At 36.7% G+C, this 20,655-nt stretch overlaps 1 protein-coding gene across 17 annotated transcripts in view; it reads left to right on the plus strand.

Moving 5' to 3' along the window:
• The first annotated feature begins 404 nt into the window (after positions 1-404).
• AOPEP (aminopeptidase O (putative)) overlaps positions 405-20,655 on the plus strand; it is a 214,416-nt gene continuing 194,165 nt past the window's right edge. For 15 of the 17 annotated variants that reach the window (XR_010887035.1, XR_010887037.1, XR_010887036.1 and 12 more), the window contains exons 1-2: positions 6,071-6,301; positions 15,323-16,289. Coding sequence is in view for 8 of the 17 variants with exons in the window: in XM_067316701.1 (XP_067172802.1) it covers positions 15,484-16,289 (806 nt within the window). In the remaining 9 variants the exon portion in view is untranslated. Of the gene's footprint in view, positions 429-752; positions 847-6,070; positions 6,302-15,322; positions 16,290-20,655 lie in introns of those variants that run through there. The other 2 variants (XM_067316699.1, XM_067316700.1) reach the window with 2 other exon arrangements.

Genomic DNA, 20,655 nt, shown 5'->3' on the forward strand with positions numbered 1-20,655 from the left:
ACTCCTTATTGGACTACAACCAAGAACGAAGTCAATCTGGAGTTGCCAAGTTAGGGCTTTGCTAGTTTTCTGGACAGGGGAGTGTTGTAAGGGGGGTGTCCGATGGGGTAGGTGCTATTCATCCTCCGTGTTAACAGAGTCCGTTAACAGCTGGTGCAGCACACCGGTTCCCCCGGGGGCGCGACACCAGCGGGCGGGAACGAGGAGGCGGCCGCCGTGCCGCACCCCAGGCGCCGAGGCCGCAGGGTGGCCGTTACCGAGGGGGCGCGGCCCGCGGACACGTCACGCGCGTGGGCGGGGCCCGGAGAGCCCTGGGGCGGGGCGGGGTGGCGCGCTGGGGGCAGGGAGGGGAGGCCCCCGCTTGATGAGGTCATCAAAAGACGCCGCGGTGGGCGGGAGCCGGAAGGGGCTCGGCGCGAGAGTGGCAGGTAAAGCCGTTGGGCGCCCGTGGCCACTGCGGCGCCCGGCGGGCCGGGAATGGGGTCGGCAGCGGCGCCGCTCATCCTTCCCCCCCCCCCCCTTTCCCCGCACACCCCCTCTGGCGCCGACCTGCTTGTGGTTCGCGTGATAAGCGTGACTCCCCCGTCGCTTCTCCGTCACCCGCCTGGCTCAGCCTCGCCTCACGGAGCCCTCGTCCCGGGGCGGCGGGGACGTGCGGGGGGCCAGGAGCCTCGCAGGGCGCCAGAGCCGCGCTCCGGCCGACGCGCTGGCTTCGCGCCCCGCCATGTTTCCCCTCTCTGGTCGTGGGCTGGTCAGTCGAGCCCTTCGCGAGGCCCTTCTGGGAGTTACAAGGGCAGAATTACCATCTCTGCCTTGTTTGTAGAGTAATCTACTGCAGCTGGAGAGGTACAGTGATAAGGAAGTGAAATAATAAGTGTACACCACCTGCAATACCTGTTGTCTTTTTTAATTTGATGCAGCTTGAGTCCGTGCCCTTCTCATAGGACTGTAGTCTTAAGTATAATTTCCTGAAATAACTTTAAATATAATTCCGCTAAAGCTTCTCAAAGCTGGTTTGCATACTCTTCTGCTCATTGGCCACATCTAGCACTTGGAAATGTATAGGTAAAACTCACACTATCTTAACAAGTAGTGTTTTGTAATTCATCTGTAAATTTCATATCATATTAGCCACATGTTAAGTCCTTTATCTCGGGATAATTCTTAGTTCTGCAGAGGTCAGTTTGAGTGACCTACGAGGCTTGTCAATGTCAACACTGGAAAAAGAAAACTGATTTTTCTGATTCTAGACCTGGGAAAATGGTTCTTTTTTTTGTGGGTAGTATTTACATATGATAGCTGCACTGAGTTACAAACAGTCATACTAGTTCTGCATAGATTAGATTTGGACACTTCCTGTATAGGGATACCCTCTCACTTGTGTGCTCTTGTGAAAATCAGATCCACTTCCTTGTGTATATTCAGTGGAAATAAAATCCTATAATGCAGTTCAACATCTTGAAATGATGTTGTAAAATACAAAGTTAAAAGTTTCAGCTTTACACAAATTGGTCTTATATAACCATAGTAATTGTAGATTTGCGAGCAGGGATTTGCAAAATATTTAGCTGCAAATGTTTGGGCTCTGGTTAATGACTTAGATATTTGGACTTTACTACAAAGAACTGCAAATGGACCCAGGATCAGCAAGTTCACAGGGATGAACTCGGGTGAGTTCATGATGCTTTTCCTAGCTCAATTAATATGTTTCTGACTCAGTCTTTGGTAAGTTATGTTTTTCTTTAGAAGTGGGTACTTTTTGAGGGGAAGGGGACTATTTGATGTCTTTGGATTTCTGTTTCTATTTGAGCTGACAGAAGGAGTAGCTGGTAATTTTGAAGAGAGGAATATGCTTCTGCTGCTATTAACTTGTAGTTGGTGAAGAAGGACTTCCATTATGCAAATTATTTTTGTGGGTCACAGACTGGAAAGGAGGCTTCTGAAAAGCCACCATTCCCTTTGACAAAGAATATTTTTAATTGAATTTGTCACATCAAAACCTCATTGTGATGTGTGTTGGTTTTCTTGTGACTGACAGTGAAGTTGCAAGCTGTTCCATACAGACTGATTAGCAGTAATTAAACAATAGCAAATGCTCTGTTAGATTCTGCCTTGCTTTCACCTGTAGAAAAGTCCATACCTGTCTTTTGCTTAAAACAGCCTAGCTATTTGTGTTGTGTGCGAAACAAAAATAAGATTGAAACTACTGAAAATTATGCATACATACTGCTTAATATTTAAAAACTAAAATTACTGTTAACACTGGTGTTCAAAACTGACTTGTGGATAAGATCTTGGTCTGTTATGTTTTGTGGAAAAAAATATATAAAACTGGATTTGGAGGAAGCTTCTTTGAAAGCTATTTAAAAGAGGATTAATTATAAACCTCTTAGAATTATTAAAGAGAGCATTTATCCAAAAGACTGTGTGTTTTTTTTCATTTTTTTAATTTCTTTAAATGTTAGGTAGAAAGCAGTGTAAGTTAACACCTGCATGTTGAAAGCAATTGAATTAACTTTTATGTAGGGACAAAGCAAATCATGCTTAATTGAAAGCAAACAAAACCCAAACATGGATTTAGTTTGCACTGTCTTTTAAATGTGGATGAAAAGTTTGTTTACTTTATATATATAGCATCTGAATACTGGTCAGTGGTATGCAGGAAGATCTCTGGTCCTGAAATACTCTTATACCTTTTCAAGAACATATATGAATACATAATACAAACAAGTTGGTGTCTGTACTTCAGAGATCTTGTTTGTAGCCCAGAACATTAGCTTAAATTACCAGTTAGACTACATGTGCCAGGCTATGGAGAAACTGGGCATGAGGACACTTGTCTCTGACTGTTCAAAGGGAATGATTCTGGCAGAACAGACAGTTGGGAGAAATATCTTCAAACAAACCAAGCATAAATTGGTAGAGTTTGTCTGACGGGCCTTAGTTTTCTAAGCAGCTCAGTTAGTGTAAATTTCTTTTTAATTGCTTTAATTGGCTATTATTTCAGGGAATAAATTTGTGTACTGTCTGAAAAATAGAAAACCTAAGACAGAACTGGCCTCCAGCTTGGGTATTAATACCTGTTACTTGTGTCATCATTTGTGTGTGAATCTTGTGCAAAATCAGAGCTGCACAAACTTAAACATCCTGATGGATTTTTTCAAGGCACTAGACCTATTTTTTGTATTTGTGAGAATATTCATATATCAACCAGTTAACATATTAGAATTTTTGGAACAGCTTTTAGTTGAGAATACTCCAGTGCTTGGCAGATATGAAATACAGAATTGTAACTGTCTGGTTTGGTTGAAGATCAGTTCTCTTGATCTTTTCCTCTAATACAGCTCTCTCTTTTGTTCATTTGTTCTGAGATTTTGAAAGTGTATGAAAGGAAATAGCTAAAGTTATGTGCTCTGAAATAAGAGGTTTCTCGTGTATTCATTCACAGAAGAGAACACTCGTTTGTTTGGCATAGTCTTACATATTGCCATGAAGACTTATCTTAGGCAACTACATTTTATACCTATCTTTTGCTGTGATATATTAACAATGCAAGCAAGCCCCTCATCCACTAATCTGATAGGAGTACAATCAAATAAAGCATGTGCTTGGAAAAGGATGAGATTGCGGTGTGTTCTTCATAGTATATTTCTGGCTTTTGTCACTATATTATGGAGTCATCTCTAATGACCACTTGTCTTTGTTAAGATTTTCAATTAAAGTAGTATATACATTTTGTTCTTGCAATTAAATTGATATCCCTTACTCTTATAGTGCAGTTACGTCATGCAATTTGTAGCTTTCTTGGTGAAATATTCAAGAGCCTTTGTGAAATATGCCAAGAGATGTATCTAGTATTATTTAATTGATCACATTAAGCATTTATTTTATTTTCATGCATAAATAGTTTAATCACTCTTAGTTTCTGGGAAGGTGATATCTTAAACAGATTGTTTATTTAATAGCTTGATGAATAATTTGTTTAATATTCCTGGTAAAACCTCTTGCTATTATAAAATGAATATAATACTGGATTTAGACAGGACATGCAATTTTGCCATGCAAACCTAAAGGGCACAAAACATATGAATTCCTATTGCTTTAATCTCTGTAGAAGTCAGATTCAGTCTCTCTGGGAGTTTGTTCTGCTAGTGTGCACATAGTTGTGGAATACATTTTGTACCCTTTCAGAAATGCTGTCTTATGCTTCCTGTCTTTGGCTTCAAATCTCTTTAAGATCAGTGGAATAGGACCCCAGTTATTTTGGAGTCTGTGTGCAGGGACTGAAGAAGGAATGGTTCAAATGCTCAGGGAAATCCCTCAGTGCTCATGAAATTCAGAATGATTTGGAGCAGTCTTGACTGTCCTTATTGACCATACCAGGTTTAAGGGCACGGAGTTAGAGCAGGTGGAATGGTCTCTGCTCTGCACAGCTGTTTGTAGTTGGTAATTGTTGCAAACATCAAAAATTCATTTTTGCTTTTCATTTGCTTCAGTGTAGTAGTTAGTACATGTGCTGGATTTCCCAACAAGTTCAGATGGTAATCCATTTTTCTCATGTGGATCATTAGTGTTAAAGTGGAACTGCACACAGACAGGAATGGCTAGCCATTAGCAACTGAAAATATCAGCTTCCTGGAATAATGGGATGTCAGTGTAAATTATCCTGATTTTTTTTTTTTTAAACAGGCTATTTACAGGTTTAACTACTCCATCTTGTATAATAGCTATTCAGACTTTCTTAATTTATTATTTCTACCAGAGATATTCCCAAGGTAGTTCACTTGCATCTTTCTTTTTTTTTTTTCCCCTCCACTTTCTCCTGTAGGATGATGTTATGTTTCTAAGTTCTTCCCTTCTCCTGTAACTGTAGCAAAACAACCAAAACTTTCCATTACAGACACACAGAAACATTCTTTTTTCTGTAGACTTTTTAAGGAAATTTATTATCCACTCTTGTCTGCTTTGCAGTCATGTTTTATTTTTGCCTGGAAGCTCTTTTCTTGGGTATGTTTTCAGAGGCATATGATTCTAATTCAGTCTGATGCTGCCTGTATTAAGTGGAAAAGCAATGTTATACAAATATTGCTCCATGAAGGATCACTTCTCCCCTGTTTACTATTCTTTGTGCCCTTTATTCAATTGTATTGTGCACAGATATTCAAGACTGACTATTCATGTGGGCCACCATCTGCTGTTATTGTTGCTCGTTCTTTTGCAAACAGCTATCTTCTAAAATATTAAAATGTATAACCTAGCAATTAGCTTGAATCATATTTTTGAGTTATGAAGTACATTTGGAAAGGAAGGTGTACTGAATGCATGGTGTATTTGAAGTGTTCTGTAATAATTTGGATTCATAGTACCCCAAAATTAATAATTTCATACTCCTTTGTGAGGTTCAAGAGCTATGAAATAAAAGACTACTTATAACACAATTGTCAAGAGCTCAGGTTAGAATTGAAGTTCCTAACTTGTTGTGATATTTAGGATCCAACTAATTTTTCTGCACTTCTAGAGGTGAATTGCATTACACTTACAAAAAAAAAATGAAAACCAGATATTCTTACTACATGCAGAGTATAGAGAAAAATACTGCAGAAGGCAGTGCTGTGTAAAAGAAAAAAAAAGATATCAGAAGTAATGACTCCAGTGTGGTCTGTCTGATGACAGATGACAGTACCTTGATGTGTGCATAAGCAAGTGAGAAACTTGCCCTTTTAAAACTTACAAATACTGACTCAGAGCAGCATATTTAGGAAGTAAAAGATCTTCTGTTTTCATGTACGAACAAAGCTTGGATATCTGCAGAGGACTTCTAAAACATACAGCAAGGATATTCAGCTTCAACAGTTGAGATGGTGTGTTTCTTTTAGTGTACGAGTACTGTGACTGCAATTTATTCTCTAGTCCCATTAAGAAGGAATAAAAGAAAAAACTAAAAAGCAGAATGAATAGAAGTTCAGTTATATTACATAACTGGGCCACAAAATAAGCCCAGTGGTGACTTTTTTTGAGGCATGCTTTGATGTTCATGGAGTAGAATGCATATAAATGGTTTCTGACTGTCTGGAAAACATTTTAGAGCTATTTAAACCATATTAGTAACAACACAGCATGCATTATATCAGTATGTGAAAAGTGTGTGTGAATGTATAGGGAAGACTTTCCATTTGTGTGTAGTTAGTGTAGTCTGTTCTTTTTGTCTAAACAAAACAAAAGCCCTGTTTCTCGTTCTGTCTTTCAGACCCTACTCCTCCCAGTGACAGAGGAGAATGTTGAACGACAAATGTTAGCCTGAGTGAGTTCCATGATCAAACACCCTGTTTGGGAATTCTGTACTTCATCAGAATCTGCATTCAATTATTCAGAAAGAAGTAGGGAAGAACGCTGCCTTTGTATACCTAGGCTTGACTTGCAAATGTGCTTAGCATTGCAGCTCCTATTGAATTTTCTTAGAATTTTGATAAGTTGAATTTTAGGACTTGCAGTTGAAAACACTTTGGTGGAATAGTTCTATTATGATTTATGTGAATATTTGGGAAGACTTAATTGTAGAAGAGATAGAACTTGCATTTGGTCTCTATTGGAATCAAGTGATGAATTAAATCACTATTTACTGCCTATTCTGTTTAACACCCCCAAGTTATTGTCTATAAAAATGTCACAGTTTAAATAGAGGAGAGCCTAGCTTGTACTAGCATGTTTGCTTGTTCTATGACTACGTATATTTTTTCTACATACTTCTGACCTGTCTTTTGTACTTGCCATTGCATCTTTTGTCTTCTGTGAGCACACGCATACTTGCTTTCTGTCTCATCTGGATGATTTTGCCATGTTGGGCCAATGAGGGGTAGTCTATGTGTAGATGCTAAACTTCAAACATAACATCAGCACAGTTGTTAATGATTGTTGAAACAGCAGTACTGATTCAAAGCAAAGCTATAAATGACTAGCACTTGAACAAATGCAGAACTATATATATCTTTGACCTGTTCAGTTACTGATATACACAGTGGTCTTTCTAAAGAATAAAAAAGTTAGCCTTTTTTAGCTTTGATAGTACATACTGCAATAATTCCTATCCTCCTCTTTTGCTGAAACACATGCTTGCTTCCTTCTTTGCCAATTTCTGCTCATCTTTTTTCACTTGGTTTGATTTCTGGTTTGCTTGCATTTTGTTTCCTGTGTCATCTTGTGGTCTGTTGGTTTAAAAAAAAAAAAAATTGGATATATAATCATTAACTACCTTGATATCTTTTACTTTTTTCTTAATACTAAAAAGCCAAATGAACAGTTCTTTTTTGAGCTTTCTTCTTGGATAAAACTGAGACATTTTTCCAAAATGGTTCAAATCCAATATTAGATAAGTCAGGCATAGGCCTAAGGAGAAGTAGATATCCATCTTGTGTGGAATACCACCATGTATTTTAATTTCATAAATTAGCAGTCCTATTGAAGCCAATGCATCTGCTCATCTTGTGTCAAGTTAAATTCTTACATAAAATGGCTCTGGGCCCAAATTAAACATTTAAATCATTTTTCTGGCTCTTAGTCAGGTAACTATCATATTTATGCCTTTAAATATTTCTACTAAATTATTCTAAGTTCTGTGCAGCCTTATACTGGTTTTCTGTATTGCCAATGCTGTATGTTTTCCAAAGATGTATCATATTACTAATAAATTTCATGTTAATAAACCAGATGTAAATAAAATAGGATTAAAAAGCACAGCGTTTCCTAGCTCTATTAATACTTGCTTCCTTTTTTATCTGGAAAATACACTTTGTTAACATTGGTAGTATTTATCATCTCTTATCAATTGCTTTGGTCTGATAAGAGTCTGAAGTTGTAAGAAAAGTATTTTAATGTGGATGAATTTTTTGTTTTTTTGTATTTTATAACCACTGGGAAGAAGCACTTGTCATTTAATTTTAAATAGATAATTTTATTACATGTGTCCTCGACTGGCTTAGTACATAGTGATGTAGCATCACAAGAGGGCACACTAAGTCCTCTGGAATATAATTAGCGAAAGCCTTATCGGTTGGGATAAATCAATATCTGCAAATAAAACAATTAAAGCACACTTAGAATGTGGTTTCATGTATAATTCTTAACAAATGCTATGTATAAATACTTTTATGTATGCGCCAAAAAAATTAACTAATCTTCCACTAAAATCCTTTTGATTTAGTTAAGTGAAAATTGTAAACTTCAGTGACTGAAAATTAGCAAAAAATTGGTTTCAAAAAAAAAACCCAAAGTTTTTTAACTTGTGTCACTTTTTTACAATGGTGTGTTACAGACAAATCATAATTAAAATGAAAATTCACGTAAGTAGAATTCCAGTTTTTAAATATAAACATTTAAGGATCTAAAAGCTTTTAAAGGGGTTCTTAACTTATGGTAAAATTCTTTCCTGTCTGTATTGTAGTCTTTATTTTGTATTCTCTCTCTGAAGAAAGCACAGTGCTTCTCTGCTTACATCCACAAATGTGTGGAATGAGGTAACAAGGGATTTTTCATATGTAGTCTTAAGGATCCTTTTTCCCTCAGTGTTTTTCTGTACTAATGTTTCTTGCAATTCTGACTAATAATTAGACTTGACTAAGCATCAGGGCTTGTGTTCATCTACATACCCCTTTTTCCATCCCTCCATTTCTAAGTAGACATTTAGTGGCCCAGTTTTGATTAAATGCAGTAGGTGTATCTCTCTAGATCCCATACACATTTTGAAAATGCGTTAACATAGTTCGCAGAAGATATCTTAAGAAAGGTTCTTTGAGGACTTTGTTAACAAGGTCAATGAAGGCAATATTGTGCAATCATCTATCTGGGTACAAACAACATTTTTAAGTAGCCACTCCGAATAATGTGTAGAAGATCACCCTAATACTGCAGCAATGAAATATATATTAAAGATAGATACTGTGCAAAAGTAAACTAGCAACCTCAAACTGTGCTGTGATCTGACTGCTGCTTCACATACCTCCTACCTTGCAATTTCTTGCTAAGTTGACCCTGAAGCTGAAGATTAATCTCTTGTTTGTTTGTTCTTGTTGGTTCAGCTACATTCTGGACTTCTAATGAAAATTTAAAGACTACTGTTTCCTGGGAGTCATCGTTCTTAAAATGATACATTTCCATTCTTATACTTTATTTGCTTCTTATAACTTCCTGAAACTTTTGACTTAATGCCTCAGTTTAACAAAACAAACCTCGGCAGAATATGAAAAGGGCTGTATACTGTATTTTTAGAAAGCTGTCTCTATATAATGCAATGCAGTATTACTTATGGTATGTAGTTATATGTGCAAGACAGGTTAATGTCTTTTTTTTTCTGTGCCTGTTGAAGAGGCTGGTTCCATCTTCTGCACACACCCTTTCAGGTAGTGGAAGATAGAAAAGGTTAAGGGAGGATTTAATGGCTATCCCTGGCTAAGCAAACCTGGCTCCACCAGCCACCTCCTCTGTTCATATGCTTCAGCCCCCTTAGCTGTTTTACTGGCCCTCTGCCAGCCTTATTCTATCAATGGACTTGCAGTTTGTCAAGAAACTTTTTTAGTTTCTTTCTGGAAGGTTAAGTTAGGCTGAACAAATTCTTAGACAATCAATTTATGAATGTTTGGAGGAGAAAAACAATCAGTAGAGACTTGTCAAAACCAGTTGTTGTTAAAACAATCTGATTTCTGTCTTGCAGAACAGCTGGACTATTGGATAATGAAAAAGCAATACATGTTTCACTTTGCCTTTGGAAGGACTGTTGTGTCACATACTAGCTTTCTTTAACTTGACTATGAATTTAATTTTAATTTGTCAATAATTTAAAAAACCCACCAAACAAAACTCTCAAACACTTTCAAAATTCATCAGTGATTTGCTTTTCAACTGTTTGAGCATTTTAAGTATGTTTCAGCATACCTGAATGTAGTTGAATCTGTCCTGGTTCTGGTTCAACGTTTGTTAACTATAGATACAGTCGCATTGTTGGTTTAAGTTTGTCCAAATGTAAGCTGCCACCAAAAGTGCCAGTCATATCCTGTCCCCAGCTGCATGTTCCTGCCTCTTCCCTCAAGTTATCCTTTGCACTTGCATAGCTGCCTAGGAAGGAAGGCTGGACAGAAACTTGAGGAAGAATGAGGATTTTTTTGGTTTTTGGGTTTTTTTTTGGTGTCATCTCAGACTTAGATTGACTTAATTTTGTTGCAAATCCACATTCTTACATGTTTTATGCTTGCATGAATAAAATGACTGACCTCCTCCAATCTGGAGAGGTTGCAAGCACTTTGGAGATCAGGATCAAAATGATTTTGAGAAATGAACTGAAATCATTAAGTTGCAAATCAATAGCAATGAGTACGAAGCATTACAGAAAGAGAAATTCCATGTGCAAAGCTCAGAGAATTATCTTGCGATTATAGCAATATCAGATCAGGTCTAATCTGGAGAGAACACTGAGGCTTAGAGGTTTAGGTTACTGAGAAACACTACTTCTAGACTTAGCAGTACAAATATTTATTGTCTTTCTTGCTGGGTTTCTGCGGGTTTGTAGAATGAATAATTTATGTAAATGGTCTTAATTTATTACGGGCAAAATGAGCTATTTTGACTCAGACCACAGTTTAAACCTCTTTAAAAAAATTGGCCTATTTTGAACAGCTGCATTGGGAGATTGGGATGTGTGTGGAGGGAAGAAGAGTGACTTATAAAGGAGGAGGAATAGAAGGGGTGAGGAGTGTATGAGAGCTTTGACAGTGTACCTAGGTCCTCTCTAACCTCAGCTTCTGGGAATGGTACCTTAGTAAAACTTGTAGAACAACAACAACAACAAAAAGCTTTGTTTGTGGGAAAGAAGATTTAATTAACTGTTATGAAGAACTGGATCAGGCTAACTACAGAAACTGAACAATTCCCTTCCACAGAGGTATTTAAAAAGCAGAAGAGTATTTGACATATTTCTGTCTCATCTCAAGGGGAAAACTAGATTCTTCCAATGAGGACTCTTCTAGACAATATAATTAATCTATCAGATGCGTGGGTATGTATGCAATAGCTGAGGCACAAAAAAATGGAGCAAGCAAAAGGCTATACTTGGAGAATATTTTTAATAGCTCTGGAGTCTGGATGACAGTGGTAAGAAAGGACAAATTTGATAGAAACAGAGTAGAGTTGTCTAATAAAAATTTGTTTTGCTGTGAAGGAAGGGTAGTCTGCTAAAATTACAGCTCACAGATACAGGGTACTTTATTTAAATAGTTTCCTGCATGTATTTGAAAGTTTGAACTTTTAGTGAGTTAATATTTGGTATGTATTTAGAGCTGTGCAAGATTTGAGTCAGGTTATGAGCTTTCTAAATATTTTAAACAAGGCCCAGCAAGAAAAGTGTGCACAGTTCACTTGCCCACTGAGAGCACTTAAGTACAAACAGAAATGGGCAAGAGCTGGGAGTTGCTTGCCTTAGCGAGATGTGCAAATTTGTGGAACATGAGTGATGTAGCAGGAGTATTCTACCAATATCTAACATTATTTGGTACTGCTAAATGTTTCAGATATAGAATACTGCTTTTTGATCTTTATTTTAGTCTTTTTTTTAAAAAAAAAAGCATTTTTGCGTGCTTTCTTGCTTACCCATGAAGCAGGAATGGATTCTGTGGTAATAAGAATGTGCTTGCCGCGTACTCCTTTGTGAATGCATTGTGATAGCTTCTAATTAAATGATCAAACTGTTCTTCAAAAATATATGACTTTTTTTACTTTCACAATGAGAGAGGCATATTTCTATTCTGTGAGATTTCTAATTCTGTACACTGTATTGAAGTTACAATGTTGAGAGTTGCCAACAGTTCAGGAAGCTAACAGTAATGCAGGAAACACCTCGTTACTGTTAAAAAGCTCGTGTGATATGTGGCTCTTCTTTTACACACCTGTAGTGCTAGTCTGAGAGTTACCAATGAAGGCTGAAGTATATTCTGCAAATGGTTACTTTTTTTATTGGATGACTATCCTGCAAGATTACTGTTTTTTTCTGAACAAAAATCATCCATCAAAGAAAAACTTGTGAAGCTAACTATGTTTAAAATACTAGTAAGACTTGCTTCATCCCATTTTTTTCACTGCAAATATTTAAAATTGTGTGTTAAACTGTCATATGCTCTGTAACTTCATTATTTTGAAATCTCAATTTAGATACAGTGTTAAGAAATACTTTTATTCATTTTGTCATTTTATACAATTTTGTAAGATTACATTGAGTGAGGTACAAAGAACAATGATGGCTTATGCTATTCAGCAGGTAGTAGAAAATGCATTGTTCTGTTAACAAGCCTTGCTAATGATTTGCTGTGTACTCCTTAGTAAGAGGCTTCATCTCTGTGGTTCTCGCACACATTTTCCCTGTGAGTTTTTTGAATTGCCAGAAGAGTTTTTCATTATCAAAACCTTCAATAAAGTGAAGACTATCACTGTGTTTCCAAACCTGAATTTGGTGATGGTAAGGAAAAATGTGGCAGAAATGAATGTAGAGTTCCTACCTCCAGAGAAAGGAAGTATATAGTAGAGATATAAAATCAAGTGGAGGGCATATACGATAAATGATCACAGCAATTACAGTAATAGCAGCTTATTTTCAATATGTTACAAATAATATTTTTCTGTATACTGTGTGAGGCCTGTTGCTGCTGGCAGAAAGATGCTGAATTGTCCTTCAGTGATCCTTGGTGGATCGGTTTCTCACAGTCTTCAGAGCTGCCCAGTACAAGAGTGTTAGAGGACAATTGCTTCACGTTAACTGCATGTGCTGCAGCTGTGAGGCTTATTTAGAATTCCAAGGTTTGGCTTCAGAGTATTTTTTTTTTTTAACTGCTTTTTAGTGGTTTTTTTTGGCTACTTATTTATGTTATGGAAGTAAGTATGTTTCAGTTACAGAAACTGAAATTGTACAGATAGACCAAAAGTTGTTTTAGGCTAACCTCTAAAAGTGACATTTTTTGAAGTTTTAATTTATAATATGCACCTGATAGTTCTTAATCTATATAACTCTACAGTAGTACAAAAATGCTTAAAGCAAACATTGCTTGCTCTGCATGACCATGATATGAAAATCCAGATAACATCAACTTCAATCCGTGGCATTAAGCACAGATATCACAGACGTAGTGTTCCCATCACAGCACTGAGAACCTTTAATTGTTCTACTATTCCCAGTTAGGTTTCAAGATAGGGAAATTACTGTAATGGCCATGTGATACTTACAGATGTTGTTCATCCACCAACCTGAGGTTTGCAAAATCTTCACTCAGCCGTTGTTACAGGTCTTCCTAAATCCTTTGGTCCATGTTTTTGCTGTTTGCCAGACTTCTTTTAATTAAGTATGAAGCAATCACTATTATGATATGAGGGCCCAATGTGCATTTCAGGGTATTTAATGTTTCACCTTCCTCAAAGTTTGTTTTAAGACAAACTGGCAAAACACATCTGCACTCTTATCTGCATAGGTAAATCCTCTTTGTAAAGCTACACTGAATTCACTGGGACGCTGATGAAATTTGTGAATCTGTTTCTGGATCCTGATACAAGATTGACTTCTGAAAGTACACACGGATGTACATATCAGTTAAGGCAGTGCAAGTTGCAAAGTGTCTTGCAAAATGCATGAAATTTGAAAGCACTTGAAATAGCAAACAGTTATGATGAATAATAAGATGATTAAATTCAGAAAAAGGATCTGGGAAAACTTCTCTCAAATGGAGAACAGAGAAATATCCACTAGAAATAGCTTGAAAAATTCAATGAGTATCTCTTTCTTCAGAGTATTTGGAATTTACTGGGATACTTGAGTAACGGACTTCTGGAGTGAGCCTTGTGGCCCGGACAGCTTTGCTGAAGTTTCTTAGTGCAGGGAGATTGATATAAAAGTGAAATAAAGTGTTTTCTTCAGCTTGTCTGAGGAAACACTTCCTCATCAACAACATCCCTGTAAGAGTTTTTTCTGAGTGGTAGAAATCCATCAAAGAAGGGAGATGCTTGCTGTATCTTGTGTACTTTGCCCGAAGTTAGTTTGGGGAACAGAACAGATTATTTTTTTGGCACAAGCAAGCCTTTCTCTCACTGATGCTAGCTTGACAGCACCCCATGGATTCTTACAAAAGCAATAGCAGACTCCTTGGGGGAGTCTGAACTCTCTTTTGTGCTGATATTGGGAACTCCATGCAGGATGATTCTGGCTACTGAAGCCTATGGCAAGGCTGTGAAACAGTGTCACAGAAAGAACATCTGGTCACTTAAGACACTTAAAAACAGACTTGGCTGTATGATATGGATGCATCTCTGAACAGACAGAGAAAGAGCTGCGAGTCTTAATGATCAATTGCATCTTCCTTTCTCTAATTTCCTATTCTAGTCCAGAAAGCAGTCAGAAAGGACATTAGCAAGCTAAAGTGTGTAATTTTAGCTTGACAGTCATAAGAAAACAGAGAATGCGTGAAAGTTAAAAATTTCTGTGATGAACTTCTCGCTATTGTTGCAACAGATGTTGATGCATTTTAGTATTTTTTCCCTTTTATAGGTGTTTGCATATTTTTCTTTCCAGTGAGAAGACCTTTTGTTTGCTGTAAGAAGCTATTAACCAGAGTGTTAATGGGTTTCCAGCTATTAAGATGTAATGATATACCTTAAGTATTTAACTATAAATTTGAAAAATCTCCATGAGCAATCTCAAAGGAATAGTTAGAATGCACTCTTAGTAAATTGGCTCATTTTCTTGTAATTTACTAGAAGTAAACATACAAGCAGTCGTAATGTGAAAAGTATATTAATCCCTGGAGTTACATTGTATGTATGAAATTGCTACTTTCAAAGTTTAAGCCATATGACGCTATTTGGGCTCCCGCTTGTTACTTAGAATCACAGTAGAAAAATAATCACCATCTTTTGAGTTAGGAATTTGAAATATAAATTTAGCATCTAGAAGCAATGTAGTAATAAATTAAGTTTGATGTTGCATAACAATGTATCTTTTCTAAAGGATTACTTTGGCAGAAGAGAGTCAACGGGAGACCTTATAGTTAAAGCTTGTTTCTTTCATTTTATAAAAGCAGTCTAGAAATACATTCACATGAGATCTTCTGGAAAAAATAAAGCTAGTGGTTCTTGACAGCAAATCTTGAAGCAACTAGCTTGATCCCATGCTATGGAGAGGGAGGGAAAAATCCTTTTTTGGCCATACTACTTTTAATAAAAGCAACTCAACTCTAACACATCCATTTCAGAAACAGTTGTTAAAGGATTATCTGATTTGTTTTTTTATTTTTTCCCTTTACAGAATGAGAGAGAAGTGGAGCAACTCCAATTCATTTCAATAATGTAATATTAGTCAAAAGTTATTTTTGGCACTGCAAGGCTTAATATCCTTGCTCTTCCTGGAAGCACTTTGTGTAAAAAATGAGTAACAATTTGTAAAACAGTTGCCTAGCAAACTGGATCATGGAGAAGCAGCTAGACCCCATGAAGGATGACTTGCCCTTAATGGCCAACACTAGCCACATGCTTGTAAAACATTATACATTGGACTTGGATGTGGATTTTAAAAGTCAAATTATTGAGGGCATCATAGTTTTCTTCTTTGAGACAGGGAGCAGATACAGGAAAACCAGCAGCACTGACGAAGAAGGCTGCCAGTCACAGTTTGATGAAACCTGTAAAATTAGGGCATCTGAACCCTGCCACATTCCTGTGACAGATCTAAGTGCCTGCTCATCTACAATGGAATATAATGATTTTGCTGTCTGTGGTAAAGGTGAAAAAGATACTTCTGATAAAAATGGTAACCATAGCAACGGGGAACAGGCTTCTGGGATTCCTAGTTCAAAGAACTGCTGTGACATAGAGAATCATGGGAGCACAGATTTTTTGCTGGTGTTGGACTGCTGTGATTTATCCGTGCTAAAGGTTGAGGAGGTAGATGTTGCTGCTGTGGCAGACATTGAAAAATTTGCAAGGTCTGCCAAGCTAACTGATGCTTCTGAAGAGCTGGGAAATCTCAGGAATCAGATTGTACATGAACTTGTGACTTTACCTGCGGATCGCTGGAAGGAACAGCTATACTATTACACTCGCTGCAGCCAGGCACCTGGCTGTGGAGAGCTTCTGTTTACTACTGGCACTTGGAGCTTGGAGATAAGGAAATTGGGGATTTGCACTCCAAGAGACTTTCCTCATGCAATAAGAATATGGTACAAAACCAAACCTGAGGGAAGATCTGTTACATGGACTACAGACCAGAGTGGCAGGTATGTAGCTATTAGCTGAAAGGCTTTGTATGCATTAATTTTAAACATGGGTGCAAGAATATAGAGTCAGTCACAGCTGAGCAGCTGTGTGAAGAGGATAAGCAGTCTCTTCCCTTTTTTTAATTTCATCCTTGGTTTGAATACTATTGCACTCTTATAGGAGAGCAGGTAAACTCTTTGCTCAGGAAACCCCAATGTACTTGCAGACCTTAAGCCTGGCTCAGTGATAGCATTTGTTCATTCTGAGTGGGAGTAAATGATTGTTGTATATCGGACATAAGTGTGTACAGGGAATAAGGTATTGTCATTTAAGGGAGGAAAATGTATACATAATAGGTTATTTTCACTTTAATACTCTATGTTCATTTTCCTTCCTGTGTTAAGGAACTGATCATACAGCATAAAGATCAGTATGCATAATAATTAATAGAATTGCTCCCCAACTAGTCTTTTGTCAATATTGTAATAAGTTTAGAGATAGTCTTTTCCTGCTTAGTCTCTCATAATCAACTTTTAAAATCTCCTTCATCTATTACGTAAAATACATTGATGATAGCAAATGAATTGCAAACTGAGACTGTAAGAATTTTTATTATCTAGCTTTTGTGAAAGTACGCAGTGCTGTACAGAAATCTTCAAGATAAGTTCTTTATAGGAGAGAAACTACAGTCTGCTCTTGATATATACAATTGTAACATTGTTTTACTGTGATGTTCAAAGCTCGATTTTAATGGTTGTTCTTAATCTGTGATAGCTACAAACCTGGAGCAAAGTTGGACGAGGAGGAAGAAAATCGGTCCAAGTGAATATTTGCTTTTCATTCCTGAACTAGAGATTTATGTTTGCCTTTCATTTCAGTTATGCTAATATTAATTGAGAGGTTCCTCACTAACATCCACATTAGGGAGGAGAACGAAGCCTTTTTAAATTGTGCATCTAGTATTTAGGCAACTTTACTGCTAAACCATGATCAGCCTCAAGCCCAGGGGCTTATATTCATTACCTCCTCCCCTTATGCCCTCCCCACCTCACCCCCCAAAAAGTTATTATGGGTATGAGTGCAGGAAATTTAACACAGTATAATGTCTTTACTCACAAAAATTCTGAGTTTTGACTGAAGAATGCAAAAGTAATGCAATTACCTGTAATCATACATTGTGTCAGTATCTCCCTGCCCTTTACTTAAGTCTTTGAGACTAACTTTAGCTACACTCTTCTGGTATAGGACTCCTCTTCTGTATGTTGCCTCACAAAAATATTGTGCGCTTTGAAGTTTTGGTTTTTTTTTCCTCTTTCTTTAAACCATCTAAATCACTAGGAACTTCTGACTCTTTTTCCTTTCACTCCAAACCTTTATGCTTATTTTAGGGGCATTTCATGGCAGTTGAACACAGACATAGAATTTTATGAATCAGTAATGAAAAAGGAAAAGACAGTTTGACATGGGTTGGGTAGCCTGATGGTAGCATGTAGTCTCAAGCTGCTTTATTTTCTGTCACTTGTAGGGTATTCCAGAATCTACCACCTGGCAGAAAATAAGTTTTCATGTCACAGTTCTTAGAAGCCTTCTTGTTAAATTTTTTTGAAAAATTCTGTATGCGATGAACCCAAAAATATAGTGGCCAAGCTCATTGTGCAAAATTCTGTCATATTTTTCTTCTTGTTTCTATAAATAAAACCCATTAAAAAGGTACAGGGGAAGTACTATTACAATTTATTCTCATGGGGGAATTCTTTAAATTGTTCCAAATTATGTGTATGGTACTTTCTAGGCAGATGTCAAATCCTTTCCCAAAGGAGACTATAATCTGTGGTTCTAACCCTGAAGAAAAGTCAAGTGAATAACAAAGAGCAAGCATTTGGTAGTCACTTCCAATATGCTTCATCTGATTTAATGTTTGTACAGTGTTCTGAAATTTACCCTGTGCATTAATTATTTTATGAAGACTTCCATTTTATTCATTTTAAACAATGCTTGTATTGTAATTCACAAAAATCTGTTAAAACAAACAAAGCTTTGTGGGCTGTGTTTAGAAAAGTTGAGATATGTATATAGAAACCTGATATGGGCATAACAGGGCACATATCAGTTTTCAGTACAGGAACGGAACACACAGAATTTCAGTATTTCCCTGTTTGGTCTTTTGATCCTAGAAACTACATAATGATCAAAAAGGGAGGTTATCTTTAGCCTTCTAAGATTTTTTTGATAAATGCTTTTTGGGACCTTTATACAGAAGAACAAGAGGGCAAAAAAGAGAAAGTGAGTATGTGTGTCTGTATGTGTGTGTGTCAGGGAGACACACACACAGACACACACACCCGTGCTCACATGTACATGCACACACATACATATACATATATATAGACATACGCACTTTTGTCTTTCCAAAAGTTAGAGTTGTGAAGATTGCATCCATTCATAAAATTGGCAAGTAACTTTTAACAGTGATCAATAACATCATTATTAAAATAGAAAAATTACCTTCAGTAGAATATTTGTAATATACCCATCAAGAACAAAGAGAAAACTGTTCTATTTCAAGGTTTTTCAACTTCTCTTTACTAACACAATGCAACAGCATTGGGGTTACAAACTAAGAAGATAGTGTTGAGATTTAAGCAAAATTATACTTTTGTTTAGGTATTCTTACTAATATTAAATATTATAAAAACTGTTCTAAAATAAAAGCTAAATTTAGGAGGTATAGTAACCTCTTTGTGGGAGAGAAAAGTGCATATAAAGTATTTTTGATTGCTGGGAAGGAGAAGCTTTGTGCCAGCCGAATCAAAGCATTTAAGCAGGTTTGCTTAACTCTTAGGAGCATATAGCAGTGTTGAGTTAGCAAGGCTACCAGTATATTTCAGAATAATTGCTTTCTCATGATCTTTGTTAAGAATCCTTATTGCATAAAATATTATCTTGGGATTCCCTCCCTTTATTGTTTAAGAAAAGAATTACACACATTTGGGTTAAAATTAAAGCACCTGTAGTGCGAGATTCCTCTCACCTTTCTTCTGCCTTACGTAGTGCCACCTCTAGTGCCATCATAAATTAGTTAATAATTGTGTTGTTATTAGTAAGAGAATAGAATTGCTCTTATTTCCTCATTGCGGGGTTAGAAATGAAGGAGTATCTCTGTTATGAAAGTCATCAATGAAAGACATTCCATGACATTGAAAGCTTTAAGTACTAGGTCCTAATCCTGTTGCTACCTGTGCATTGTTTATCTTGGCATACATGAAAAGGTCAAGCTATTTGGAGTAAAGTTGAGCACATGCATTTATTTTTTAGGCTGCGGCCTAGATATTAGATATACAGAAAAAGAGAAATTCTATGACACAAAGGGAATGGATTGAATTACTCTAAGCGTAACTTTAAATTTGTGATTTAGAAGAATACTATGGAAAAAGTATATTTTTAGAAAGTATAAAAGGAAGATTGTGCAGTTGCAGGGAAGCTCTTTAGAAGGAATTAACCTTGTGCAGATTTGAGAGGTCCCAAAATGGGAAATATTGAAAAATGTGAAATGAACTATAACAAAAACTTACTGTAAAATCTTCATTCTTGTTTGACCATTTTAAATGTCTTATCTTATAAAAATATTTTTGTACCTGTCTAGCCTACTATTTTATAATACTTTATTAAATTAAAACATCAATATATTTTTAGAGAATTCAAGATATACTTTTGTCTCTATGCAAGCTTTGAAGGTGAATACAACAAGCATAAATCTATCATGTAGTAAAAGTGCTAATGCTAGCACTTATTCTGCATTTTAATGCCTCTTTTCAGCTGCAGTGTTCAAATGTATTACAGACATAGCTGAACTGCAGCACAGTTTTTTTGTTGTAAATAATCTTGCATTTCCCTAATGGGCAGCTGAAGGACTAGAGACAGGTAGTGATGAGGTGAATGCCCAAGTGAGCTGATACCAAACATGGGTATAAAGGGAGACTGACATGATTCCTAGTTATTTGTTAGCTGCAAAGCACAGCAACTGTACATAGATATGAAGGCAAAATACATTTGAGAGTTACAGGGAGATGACTGCAAAGGGGAGAGATTTATTTCTTCTTTGAAACAGGTTGTTTCAAATTTGGCTGTCTTTAAGACGTATGTTTTGAAACACAGGTAAGTGTTCTAGGAGAGAAGTTGAAATTGTTAAGATGCATTGGTGAAAAGAACTATTCATAAATTTGGGTACTTCCAAAGATAAGCTCTGAAAAAGCCATCTTCTTTGTCTCTGCAGACTGTTACACATAGTATGACCTATAGCCTTTATGGATTCTGAGTCATTCATTGCATTTTGATAGAGTATCTGATATTTTCAAAGCAAATTTTACCCATGAAAGGTGGAAATTG

This window comes from Apteryx mantelli, chromosome Z (genome assembly GCF_036417845.1).
Source record: "Apteryx mantelli isolate bAptMan1 chromosome Z, bAptMan1.hap1, whole genome shotgun sequence".
In the NCBI taxonomy this organism is placed as follows: domain Eukaryota; kingdom Metazoa; phylum Chordata; class Aves; order Apterygiformes; family Apterygidae; genus Apteryx; species Apteryx mantelli.